Source organism: Parasteatoda tepidariorum, chromosome 10 (genome assembly GCF_982258835.1).
Source record: "Parasteatoda tepidariorum strain Cologne lab strain chromosome 10, Ptep-v5.0, whole genome shotgun sequence".
Lineage (NCBI taxonomy): Eukaryota > Metazoa > Arthropoda > Arachnida > Araneae > Theridiidae > Parasteatoda > Parasteatoda tepidariorum.
The window spans coordinates 96577958-96592435 of NC_141764.1; the positions used below are offsets into that span (position 1 = coordinate 96577958).

At 27.7% G+C, this 14478-nt stretch overlaps 1 protein-coding gene across 2 annotated transcripts in view; it reads left to right on the top strand.

Annotated features, from left to right (window-relative positions):
- The first annotated feature begins 2767 nt into the window (after positions 1-2767).
- Positions 2768-14478, top strand: part of Polr1A (RNA polymerase I subunit RpI1) — a 68296-nt gene continuing 56585 nt past the window's right edge. The window contains exons 1-4 of one of the 2 annotated variants that reach the window (XM_087153437.1): positions 2768-2893; positions 5172-5334; positions 8225-8352; positions 11207-11423. In XM_087153437.1, the coding sequence (XP_087009563.1) occupies positions 5178-5334; positions 8225-8352; positions 11207-11423 (502 nt within the window). In that variant the 5' untranslated portion in view covers positions 2768-2893; positions 5172-5177. Of the gene's footprint in view, positions 3315-4081; positions 5335-8224; positions 8353-11206; positions 11424-14478 lie in introns of both variants that reach the window. The other variant, XM_087153438.1, reaches the window with a different exon arrangement.

The window sequence follows — 14478 nt, forward strand, 5'->3', positions numbered from 1 at the left end:
ACTAATTTGAAATTACTCTTAAAAGCTACGTTGACATGGAAGTTTAACCATCCATTTCTCAATATCCGTTCATCATTTGAAATCGGGTTCATAAAGATTTTAGACCAGGTGGATTTCAACTACAAGATATAAAAATTTCAAACAAATCTCGTGGGACCTTATTTCCATATAAAATGTGTAGGGTACTTTGAGGTACCAATCACTTCCGTTACTAATCACCCACTGCTTTCTTATTTTTACTAAATAAATCTAAGATTTTTAAACTGATCGAGAAATTTAATTTAGTTAGTCTATATCAAAATATGAACTTTACAGACACAAAGCAATAATAATGAAGAGGAGGTTACCACACCATAATGAAGTTTAAACTTTTAAAAAAAACTCTAATAAAATATTAAAAAAATGAGACAGGTATCTACCTGCCTCATTTTTTTACTTTATTTACGTTGCACTAGAGCTTCACAATGGGCTATTGGCGTCGGTCTGGGAAATATCCCTGAGCATGATCCGAAGACATGCCATCACAATTTTGAGAGTCCACATCCTCAATTTAGACATAGTTTCAATTCCTCAATTTAGACTCAATTTAGATTAGATCCAATTTTCTTCCTCATTTTAGACATCGAAAGTTAAGGAATTTTTTTCCAGATCCCAGTGCCCATGGTACTGATCAGAGACCGACCATAGGTCTTTTGGTTCTACAGATTTTACGATTACGTATATCACATGTACTCCGTGGGACTTAACGAAGTCGGGGATCGAACTCCGGATCGCAGGAACTACTATAGAGAAAAAAATAAAGAAGGAACGAAATACTGGTTCATGTTTATTTTTATAAATTCGAGTAATCTGCTCCAAACATCTCACATAAAATCAAGTATTTCTTTTAGAAGAGTATAATTTGTTGAAATAGTTTAAAAGGGGACAATTTAAAACGACAATATTTCTTTTGCTCATCAACTATTTATAAACTCAAAATAAAGGCATTTTGTTTCTGTAATAAAATACAAGGACATTTTCGCATGTAAAAAATAAAAGTAAAGGAAAACCATGCATATTAAAAATCTCAAATCATTTCATAAATTTTAAAAAGCTGACAATATTTGAAAAATATAAATTGTATGTAAGAACAAAATGTAGCGTTATCATTCTGATAAATTACTACTTAAAAATATTTTTAAAATATTTGTTTTACAGCTAATACTTAATAAATTCGAATTATGTAAATTGAGATACTAGATATTAAATCAAATACATCACAAAAGATAAACTCTTCGTATTTCTAGATGGGTCTGTTCTTAAATTTTATTGTCGTTAGTTTCGATAATTATTCTAAATGATATCTTTTTTAACATCTCTTTACACATAAATAAAAAATAACTAAAGGTAAACTGAAATTAAACATTCAGTCTATGAATTTTCGCTATCTCATTTCTTTATACGAAGACTATTTACATAATTGTTTTAATGTACATATACTATACGGTTACCATACAGTCAACATATACCGTTGAAGTCACAAGAGCAAGTGATGTTTTATGATGAAGCCGGACTTCGTTACGAGTACAACAACTTTTCTTTGTTATATTAATATTAAACATTGAATACACATTTTAATTTTTAAAATAATATTGCATAAGAAAATAATTTTCTATTCACTATTTTTTATAAATAAAAAGGGAATAAAAATATTTTTATTTGATTTTGTATTTGGTTACGAATTTTAAAGGGTATCGTGTCATGCACTCAGTGAATATAATTATTTAACATTTTGCTACTAAATAAATAAAAAAGCGCATTATTCTTAAAATGTATTGCCATTGTTAACATATGTTTTTTATCTTCCCCCATGTACACAAATTATCTCAGTTAAATGTTTCAAAACTTCTAATCGGTTAGAGGGTATTTTAACGACTCGAAATCGCATTGCAAAGGAATGAAATGTTCGCTTGAAGCTATATAACATGCATGCAAGAATCAAAGTTGCTGTTGGTGAAATTCCAGGTCAGTCTGAATTATTCTACAATATTCGAAATTCTATGAGTTGCATTGCAATCGGCGGAAGAAACTTCAAACACATTTTTTAGCAAGTTCCTTTTGTTTTTGCCCATTCAATATTATAACGAATGTTCATTTAGTGTTTTTTATGATGTTTCTGTATAAGCAGCAAATAAAATATATATTTAAATAAACAGCTTATCTATCAGACTGTAAGGAGAAGTGAAATTTTCTTTGTATCTGGTTGTTTAAAACCAAAGTTGAACTACTGAAATGCTTAAATTTTTAAACCATTTATTATTTTTTCGGTTAAACGTGTAGTCGAAGACAAGCAATGAAAAGAATTTCTATCTTCAGTTTGTTTTCTGGATAACTTGCATCTTTATAATGAGAATTCCCACAAACAATAAGGAATTGGCATTTATTTATGTCATTATATTTGTTTCATACGTTTGAAAATAGTTATTAGTACATTTTGCTTGGCTAAGAAATAGGGCAAGAGAAACGATGCATTATAAGGCTTATTAGCTTATTTATTCTGTATTATGATTATTAAAGAAACTGAAAATCAGTTTTATTTATAATTGAAATCAATGAAGGCATCCTTGATCCTGAAAATACTTCGTTTTTATTTTTATGTCAAAAAGTATTCACTGTGCTCTGCTTTTCGCGTTTTTTCTTAAATTGTTCAGTTGGACTCTTTGTCGTTTTGACGGACGAACCTTGCGCATTATTTCGAAAACAAATCACGCAGAAATAAGAAACAAATCAGTTATAGAAATATTATAAACTACAACTTTCATTCATAGTGAAACTAGAATTTTAACATGTGTGTATGTTTTGAATTTGGACATGTTATAGCATGAAACTTTTATTCAAAGTGAAATAACAAAGGGTAATATTATTTAAATTTAATGTACTTTATTACTTAAATAGCTATTCCGATACGATTTATGTATTTGGTTTTTTTTATTCCGCTTTTTTCTTTTTAAATATTATTCATAATTCCTCGATGTGTTTATGAATGAAAGTCAACTTTTTTATAATTTAAGTACTTTCAAAATTTACCTATCTTAATAAATTTTTTGGATTTGGCTCAAAATTACAAGGCTATGGAGTTGAACATTGGTAGCCGTAAACTGAAAATTTGGTTATATAAAATAGAAATAACCCACCGAATCTCGCTAGATCTACAACTACAGATTGCAATTTTTATCATCTTTCTTAACATCGCCAATACACGGTGTAATCTATTCTAGGATTAGGCCCATACTTGCTTGTTGTTGTTGAGATTTCTTTCCTACACTTAATTAACAGTGTTTTCATCTCAGAAAAAAAATGGGTGAGAATTTCTCACCCTTTCTCAAAAACAGGGTGAGATCTCAAAAATTATATAAAAAAAAAAAAAAAAAAAAAAAAAAAAAAACAACACAAAGAGACTTGGAAAAAAAAATAATTTCTTTAATTATAATGCATTTTTAACATCTTCTAATTTTTAAAGCATTGAATATTTTTGCTGCATCATCATATGGAAAATGTTCTACATTTACTTTTTCATCAGCTATTCTCATTAGGTTGCTCAAATGCGTATTTGTTTCGTTTTGATCGTTTCTACCCACATTTGTTTCATTTTCATTTGTCCGTTTCGGAGTAGAAGATATTGGCTTTACAAGGTATTTGTCCATCTTACATTAACGAGCAAAAAATTTGAACGTCTTACATGAAGAAACCTTACCTACGGTAAACACGTGGTTGCAGAGAAATGCATTCTGAAAGAGGTTCCGTGGTTCGGAAGGATGGTGTTCTGTTGTTCTTAAAGGTTCTGAACAATACTGGTAAATAGGGAAGCTAGATAATGGGGCAGATGTTGAAAATAATAAAAGATCCAGGAAGAAAAGTGAAACGGATTTTATTCTAAATGGCGCAAATGAGAAAATTTTTTCAAAAAGCGAGAAATTCGCGAATTTTGAAATTGTTTTATAGAATGCGCGAATTTCTCGCGGTTATCATATTTTAAAGCGAGAATATAAAAAAATATGCGAGATTCTCGCGTTCTCGCGCTGTAGTGAAAACACTGATTAAGCAAGCAGAGCTTGTAATATAATTGCGTATTATCTATAATTGCGTATCATTTCGAGGATCAACAAAAGTTGAAGCAAAGATTTGCCTTTATAGCAAAACATTTAAAAGGCTTCGCAGGTAAACTTGTTGTGCATTACACACTTTTAATTCATAGTTTTCTAAGCTAGTTTTGTAATGTTCTGATGATATCGAGACCTCATTGAAAATGATCACAGCATCTTGATTTTTGCTCACAATAGTGCATTTCCATGAAAAGTAATTCCAAAGGTGAAGAAGATGAGTGATGCATAAAATAAGAACTGAACAGTATGCTAGGCTCTGTATATTTCAAAACCTTAGTTGAAAAAATAGAAAAAAATTAGTGAAAGACAGTAAACAACAAATCACCTACCTATTTAAAATTACATATGTATCACATACAATAATAATTTACGTATGGGCAATTACACAGTCGGGTCAACCAAATGAGGAAAAAGCCACGTGAAGTGATTATTAAAAAAATCCATTATTTTTTTATAAATTCGTACTAATATTGAAATTAAGCTGGACTGCCTTGAACCCTGTTAGGAACTCTATACTATCAAACTACATTTCTATTTTTTTCTTAGTGCATTATATTTTCTTAACTTTCATACATTTTACTCTTTTATATTATGTAGTAAATAGAAATTAACTGTAATTCAATTGAAATTTATTAAAAAGAATTTTTTTCTTATTATAACATCTGAAATTGGTTTTTCTGACACCTTAGCTTCTCATGATGAAAATCTACATAAAAAATCTTTTCTGGAAAGAAATAATGTATATTTCGATTCTCCAACATATATAGATTTAAAATGTGCAAAAAAAAAAAGAACAGGGGAAAATGCACTAGTTTTGAAGCAATTTCAGTCTACAAATTGAGTAGTCAGAGGGTTTATGTGTATTTTGTTGTGCCCATTTAGTCTCTGAGAAAGATTATACAGTCGTATAAAAAAGTTTCATTTTACAGCTTAATTTTTTTTTTTATCTTGTGACCATTAACTAAGTTAATTATCAAAATTTTTGTTATTTTGAAGCTTTATTGTAATTCATACAATGTTCTATTTTAGACACCAATGGAAAAATTCACTTTTAAGACCATAAGAGGAATCACATTCGATACATGGTCTACTGAGGAGATATATAAACTCAGTGTTTTGCAGGTCACTAATACTGAAATATTAGATAGTCTTGGTCATCCTGCTAATGGAGGTTTATATGATCTTCGCTTAGGTATGGTTTATATAGAACTTTTTTTTTTTTAAACTGATCATTGTGTGGTTGAAAAAATGACTTGTATATTTTAACATAATAAAAAGTAAGAGTATGGTAATAATATAAAGTAATCGTGTAGTATATTAACAGTATAGTATAATATATGAAGTAATAGTATAGTATAAGAGAAACTAATAGCATAATATTCTAAAACAATATAATATTCTTTACTATAATGATATACTTTATAAGACAAAATTATAACATTAATTTTATGTAATGTTAAGTTTATAAATCTTAATAGATTCTATTCCTTTTCGTTACTTATTGTAAAAAGTAGGAATTATGTACTTTTGGTGAATGCAGAGAAAATTTTTATCTTTAAACTATTAATAAGGAAAAGAAAAGCTGTACTCGATAAAAGTTTTACTCAGCAATATTTGTTTAAATAAATATCTGATGTCTTTTCCCACAGTTTAAATAAAGGTAGACAGTAGATTATTAATTGTTATTTATATCTGTAAAAAAACAAAACATTTTATTGCTTTGAAATTCTTGATATTTGTAAATTCAGTTAATCACATTTACAAGCTTTTTTGAATAGTTGTCATTGCCCCAATGACTATAAATTACTATATTAGGTACTAGCCTTAACAAAAATGTAATTATGAAATAGCAGAGTGTATTCATATTCTATTTAAAAGTGGTAATGTAGTTAAATTTTGTTTATATAATTGATATTTTTACAATTATAAGTTTAAAAGAAATAAAAATAGCTAATCGAAAGAAGCATGGTTACAAGTAGAGTTGACATTATTAAAATTAAAATTCAAAGAACTTAATTTATTTGTTTTTAAAATCCTTTACTTAAATCAATTGATCTTTTTTTTTTTTAAATCATTGACTCTGTTCAGAGCCGGATTATACCTTTCGTAGGCCGTAGGCACAAAGCCGGATTATACCTTTTGTGGGCACTAGGCATAGCCGTTTTTGGGCCCTCCCCTCCTTCCTCCACTTCTCCCCTCTTTTCAAAATATAGGCTAAAATTTTCTTGCATATTTTTTTTACATTTTTATTAATATGGATTTTAATTTACAAATTTGTTTATCGAACTTTATCTGCAATACCGACATACTGCCGATATTGCAGTCGATATCGATAATACCATTATGATTAGTTCGATCGATAACTTTGTTAAAGATAAACCAGTTAATACTTTTCCTGACATTCATATTGCATTAAGAATATATTTGTCGATTCTTGAATCAAATGCAGAAGGAGAAAGATCTTTCTCCAGGTTAAAATTGATAAAAATTATTTGCGTTCAACAATGAATCAAGATCGTTTGGCATCGCTCGCCCTTATGTCTATTGAATACGACATTTTGCGTAGTTTCGAATTCGACAGCGTAATGCAAGATTTCGTTGAATCAAAAAATCGCAAAGAAGTAATATATTAGATCATAAGATTCTGCAAAATAATTTATTACCGAAAAATATAATATTTTTATTTGTATCTTCATAATTTTGTGCAAAATATACTTGTTGTTTTTGAAGCTAAATTATTTTTGTCAACAAATTTTTTTCTTCCAAGTTTTTTGTAGGCCCCTGAATTTTGTAGGCCCTAGGCACGTGCCTAGTGTGCCTATAGGTTAATCCGACCCTGACTCTGATCTATTTTTTTTTTTAAATTTAGGATAATTACAAATTTATTCACTTATTACATATTTAAAAACTGTGATTCTTTAAAGTCTGATCTCATTTATATGAAAGGTTTTATCTAGAGTAATGTTGAGAGGGTAAAAATGTGTAAATTTGTATTTGATGTTTGAAATAGACTCGAAAATTTTTTAAAGAAGGAGACTAAAAATTGATTAAAAGAGAGATAAAGCTTTTAAAATATAAACATCTATTAGTTTTATGTGAAATAATTTGTAATTTAATAAATATATTTCAGTTATACTAATTTAGTTTTGCGTTTGTTTAGAGAAAAATACTTTTTAAAAATTTTTAAATTAAATGTTATATAATTAAGTGTTTTTTAATGTTATTAATTATAATTTATGTATTTCATTAGAAAAATAAGAAAAAAACTGCTTTAAATATAAAAAAAATCTTTTTTTGTTGTTAATATTGATTTTAAATTTATAAAACAAATTATTATGCCACTTTATAGGTATCAAATTAGGGAATTCTTAACATGAAATCTTGTTAATTTGTTACATTTTTACATGAGTTAAAAAAATTATTGTTAATTTATAATTGTCTCCTGATCCTGAAAATAATTGCCTATTTTTTTGCCTTAAGAAATTTTCTTTTCTTTTCTTTGTTACTATTATTCATTAACTGAAATTCACAGATGTTGAACTCAGTGTTATAAACTGAACTTGTAATCGATTACTCTGTGAAAGGTTGAACTAGATAACTTTGGTTGTTGAACCAGTTAAACCAGTTTTATTAAAATTTAAGACAATTTATGGGTCAGAGCCTGTAAACCATAGTTAGTGCATCTTTTAAATACTTTGTATCAAAACAATTTAAGAACTTAAAAAAATAAAATAAAAAAAGGGATTTTTTAATATAGATTCACTCATATTTTTATAGCAAGCTCTTAGTGCTCATGTTTTAAAATATGCTCTTTTTTACTACTTTTTACAATCTCTCTAAAAGTGTGCTTAAAATGTTTATCCTTCTCTTGTGCACAAATTTTAATAACAATGTATTATAAATTTTTAGAATTTTTACTTTATTCTTTTCATCTTTCCTTAAAATACAAAACCATTTCTGAGTTTTTTATATTTGATTCATAGTTTGGCTAGTTAGTTCTATAAATTACGGAATTTCATTTCTTCATATATTATATGCGTTTCTATTTATGTTCTTATTTGCATTTCTAATTTGTATTTAAGGTCCAAATGAGCGAGATGACTTCTGTAGCACTTGTCGCCTCAACTACTTCCAGTGCCCAGGACACCCGGGACACATAGTACTTCCAGTGGCAGTATTTAATCCTGTTTTTGTAACTCATCTATATCAGGTTATTTGTAACATATATTTTATTACTTGTAATATTAATTACAAATACTAGTCGTACTTAATTTGTACTACTAGTTAGTTAAAATTCAATTCTCGGATTTTACAAATTTTAATTTAAATCATGATTCATTTGATAAATCCTGGTTAAAATCATGGTCGCTTTTTAAGTCTGATTTTATTAATAATGAAAGTTGAATGTAAATGTAAGGAGACTGTAAAAAATGAATAGTTAAGAATTGGGAATTAATAATAAGGAAACAGGTAATAATAACTGGGATTTAAACCACTGTATTAAAAAAAAATGTAGATAAAAGTAGCATATAAGTTCTATAATTTTCTATCATCTGCATGGCAAATAAATTGTGCTAGCAATAAACATATATGAATTATGCCCAATAAGTTTTATGTTGATTATCTATGAATGTATATCAGTGAAGAAAGACTTTACCTATTCAAAGTGACTTAAATATTTTTTTTTTCAGTGAATATTCTACCTAACTAGTTTACTCTTCATTTGATATATAATTAAAAAATTGTTTGACTTTATTTTAAATTCATTAGAATGTTGACCTTCAAAAGGTTTAAGGTTTTACTCAGTAATTAGTTTGTTATATTTTACTTAGAAATATTAAGTATTTTAGCTATTGTATTGTTTTTAAATAATAAGTATTATTGCTACATTTTATCATATGCTTTGGTTGGTAAATGTCAAATATATATATATATATATATATATATATATATATATATATATATATATATATATATATCCAATGTAAATAAAATAAATTTAATTTTTTTCAAATTGATTTTTGCCAGCCCTGGTTTGCACCCTAAAATGATCAGTCCAACTCCTGACAGTTCCTCATTTGTGTAAGAAATGAAGAAATTAATTAGATTGTATTATTTAAAACTATCATCCCCTTATTCTGTCTTATAATTATTTCAGCCCTGTTATATTGTTTGTATAAGGATTTAAGCACTCTAACAGAGTATAATTTTTTCTTTAAACTTTATAAAATACAATAAAACTAAATGTTACACAATAGGGGAATATGAGTTAATAACTAAACCATCTTCAGGATCTAAAAATATCAAACAAAATATATGAGTGTGTTGCAAGTTATGATTTTTCACTGCTGTTGAAATAAATATGATTAAAACCTACATCAAGCTGTTTTGCAAGATTAATAATGAAAATTTCCTGAGAGTAAAATTTTTTGGATTGCAAAAATTCTGGTACAGTACCACCTCGAAAATCCGGAAATCTCTAAAATCCGGACTCATACGTCCAGTTCCTCAAAAAAAAAATTTGAAAGAAAACATTTTAAAAAAATCGCTTAAAATAAAAATTTTAATGCAAAACCACAACTTTTCTCCAACAATGAAGCAGTAGATGAAGAGGTAGAGGTGGGGTGTGAATGACAGCTCATAGCTGATAAGGAAATTCCAGTCATTCTTATCAGCTCTGTATGGATAACAAAGAATATAAAGGGGAATCCCCTTCTCCTGAAGGGGAATCCCACAACTCTTTTGCAACAATGAAGCAGTAAATGAAGAGGTAGAGGTGGGGAATGAATTAAAGCTCATAGCTGATAAGGAAAGTCCTGTCATTCTTATCAGCTCTGTATGGATTACAAAGAATATAAAGGGGAATCCCCCTCCTCCTGAAGGGGAATCACCTCAGAAGGAGGAATTCTTCCATCTCCTTGTTTTCCCCCCTTGTGATGAAAGAAAACTGGTTCTTTCTTAACCTTGAAGCTTAGGAAGCGAGGACAAGTTCTTTCATCCCCCAACAAAAAAAGGATTAGTATCAGCTGGTACAGTCAGAAGCATCTGTTTTGGTTATAAGTTGAAATTCAGCTCGCGTTTTAAGCCTATATTTTTAGTTTTAATTGCTAATGTTATGTTATCTAAACGATCGATTGCGGGGAAAAATGACGAAAGTTTGATTTTTAATGTCTTTTATTTATTATTTAAAGAGTATATTTATGTTAAAATTGACGTCGAAGGTCTACACACGCGTGATTAATCGCGAAATCGGCCTGGTGAATTCGAAACTTCGATAATTCTATCAATTCAAGTAAGGTATCTAAAATCCGGAAATTTCGGAAATCCGGACCTTCCAAACCCCCCAGCAGTCCGGATTTTCGAGGTTGCACTGTATTATAGTTTATAAATAAAAGGTTCTGTTCTCTAACTTTATGCATGATATCTAATCGTTTAATTTTATAATTTATCCGTATAGTCTTAAAACTATATAATGAATAGTGAAATATTAATTGAACTTATATTTATAGTTAAATATCAGTAAAAATTTAAATATTTTTTGTATTTTATTGTACATGTATTGTATTTTATTTTTATTTTGTATTGTATTGTATTTTATTTTTCTTTTATCTCATACAAGGAACTGAATAACAATTCCTTGTATGGGATAAAAGAAAAATTGGTAATCATCTTCATAACGTGGAACTTTATATTCTTGTATAACTTTCAAACAGAATCTAAGTTTATCTTGCATTTCTATAATTATATCTTTATGTTAATGTTGCCCCTCCCCGATTCTGCATTTTATAGTTTCTCAGTTATTTGAATTATTTTTATGGGTTCACAACACAGGGTTGTCATTTTTTAAGTAATTAAAGTCATAATCTGCCTTATCCAGTAAGTAGAATTGTTATAATTTTGAGTTTAGTAATAAAATCATGTATACATGAATTTCGCCAACTGTTATGTAAAATCTCAAATTTTAGTTACTATATATAAATTATTAGTGATAATGATGCATTGTTGAGTTAGTGTGATATTTTTTTTAGCATTAAGTTTATTTGGAACTTCTCATATTTGTTTAGTTACTTCGTGGAAGTTGTTTTAATTGTCACCGGTTGATAGCGTCATCTGTTGCTCTACACTTGTTGTTATATCAGCTACAAGCTCTTGATAAGGGGCTGGTGAAGACTGTTTATGACTTGGCTGAAGTGGTAGATGATACAGAAAATGCTGCTATTGATGACAATTTAATGAGTATACAAGCAAAGCTACATGCTAAATACAATGATGCAATTAAAGGTAATTTTATTTAATATTTGTTATTAGAATGAAATTAAAAATATTCTTATGCTGCATTCTAATTGTACGTTTATCAAAAGCAGGCTCAATTCATTAAATAGGCATGGATGGAATAATTAGGTCTAAGGTCATTTAAGAATTTCTTGCTAGGGTCTTTGGAATTTCATGCAATCAAAGATATGTATCATTAGGATTTATCCATAACTACAATTTTGTTGTCATGATTACAGCCTTATGGTTCAATAATAAAAATGAGGGTTTTTAAGAATTTCCTTTATATTCTGTTTTAAATATCTTTTTTTTCTTCCATAATTACCAAGAGTTATGAGATTTTGTTGTTTGCAATAATGTCTTTAAACAATAAATGAAAAAACAAAAATGATTTGTTCAAAAAATAAATTTTGAAAAAAGCAAACAAATCTCATCTTTCTCCCTTTCAACAAATTATAGTAAAATTTTATCTTCTTTCCTTATCATAAACTAATAGAACAGAAACTCATATCTTAAATGCTAAGCACAAAATGATCACGTGAATTCGAATGCGGGACGACAAATGTGTGGTTAAAATGCGAAAAGGGCAGTAATTGCCAGTTTTAATTTTTATCAAAAACTGGAACATTTATTTCAAGTAATTGATTTAATTTTATAATGAAGAATGAAATTTCAGTGTTGTATAATTTTTAATGTAGTATTTTTATTTAAGTATTGCTTTTTACATTTAATAGTTCACTCATGCATTATTTTTAAAATTAAATAATATAATACACCTTAAAGTTGTGTTAATTTGAATTTCATAGGCATTAACTATATATTTCTGTGTTATTTTACTTCTGATTACTGATAGCTAGTTTGGAAAGTTGGCAGCTCCTCTGTAAAAAATCATGCTTGTTCTAATTCCTTAAAATTTATACTTTTATTAAGAAAACTACGTTATATTGGAATATTAATTGAATGAACAAGCTCTATAAAAATAAAGCATAAATCATAATAAAACATACTTTTACAAAGTTAAATCTTATTCTAGTTTCAGCTTAGAATCAAATCTGAAATTATGCTCTATTTGTTCATATCTGTGTTTACTTTATTAATACTATCATTGATATTTGTGTTTATTGTGTACTCATTGGTTGTCATATTATGGAAAATGTAACGGGATGATATAACAAGTTGAGTTGTAAGAATGCAAACAAAATGTATACATAAACATAAAGTATCATGAAGTATAATTTGTAATTGAAATGTTTTTAGAGTTAGTATGTATTTTTAAAAAAAAGTTTATCAAAGTAGTAAAGATCCAGAATCGGGCCTCAATTTTTTACCTCACCAGACTGTTTTCTTGTTTTTGCTTTAAAGAATAAGTTTTTGGTTGAAATAGGATCTCAGGTTTTTAAAAAATTACTTTTAAAATTGCATAAAATCAGGGTTTGAAAAAACCCGGCGATTTTTGAAAAAATCCAACCCGTCTGGGTTTTATTGAAAAAACCCGGGGAAAATTGGGTTTTATTTGAAAAAACCTGGGGAAAATTGTGTTTTTTCATTTAGTGCTCATAAATTTTACTGTGAAAATATTTTTATTTATTAAATAGTGTTGTATAAGTAAACACTAAAATTTCATCTGACTTTTACCTGTAATAAAATTAAACTGGAATAAATATTTAATGGTCTTCCATGTTTTTATAATACGATTAATAGAAAGTGAAATTAAAATTATGTATAATTATAAGGAGTATCAGTTACTTGTCCCTTTTTTCAAATATTTAGATAAATCTATGCATTTTAACTTTATAGTTTCAAAAAACAAATTAATCTTAAAATTATAAAAAAGCATATATAAAAAGTTATAGCTTATTTTTTTAAAATCAGATAATAAAACTTTAGATTTGTTTATTGTTGTTTAATGTATCACTTAATAAATTTGTTTTTGTTTGCTTTCAATATTTTTAAACATGATTGAAAGAAACAAAATAAATTGTATTCAAATAAAATCTTAAAAATAATATTTAAAAAATCTTAAAAGTACTATTTTAATTTTTAACTGTTTTTTAATTGTGATAAACTTTCTCCAAATAGTTAAAAATTGTCAGCAGATGTTAAGAGTTAACTTAAAAAAAGGGTCCATTTTTTCCTTTATTATTATTATCATACAACAGATTCAAAGTGTCTACATTTCTCTCTTAGATGGCAATACACTTTTACGAGTTTTGTAGCTTTATTTATTCCTAATCTATTTCGAAGTTTACTCTGCACCAAACCGAAAGTTGAAAAGTGTCTTTCGATAGAGACAGAGGATGCTGGTGCTGAGTGCAAATAAAAAAGAATTGACAGAAATTTTGTGGAAGCTAGGAAATTTATTTATTTACTTATTTATTTATTTTTTTGCCATAATTTTCCACTATTTTTTGATGAAAACTGTTCAATAACAGTGTCAAGCGTTAGTGATTTTGGTAAGTATTCAGGATAGGAAATTTTGGATGCCATAACACGTGGCAGAAATTCTGGATGATGCTTAGAAAGACTGCTTTCTGCTAATTGGTCTTGTTCATCATTTAAAAATTGTCCCCTTGTTTCGGGATCCAGGATGCATATGCTAATAAATGATGTGGCTGAACAGCCTGATCTTTTAACAAAATGTTTATGGGATTCTAATTCATCACATGATAGTAAGTTAATTCATATTTCAACAGGTTCTGAAATTGAAATGTTTTCTGCTTGAAGCTTTTTTAAAGGTTCAGAAACAATTGATATCTGTTTTTCCCAATTGATAGTTTATTGGTAAAGCCCAACATTATTTAATTTTTTTGACATATAAAATTGTTCAAGAACAAACTCTTCATATTTATGGTAATTATTGGCAAAAGTTTTTACGCGCTCACAATATGAATTCCACCTAGTATCATTTGGTCATCAAATAGTTTTTTTCATTTGCCCATCCATGTGCTTGATACACATTTCTAAAATATTTGTTAACTTCAACGATATGTCCAATGATAGTATTAGGAGATACTTCTTTTTGAACCAAATTTAAAAAAAAAAAAAACAATTTGTGAAAAAAACT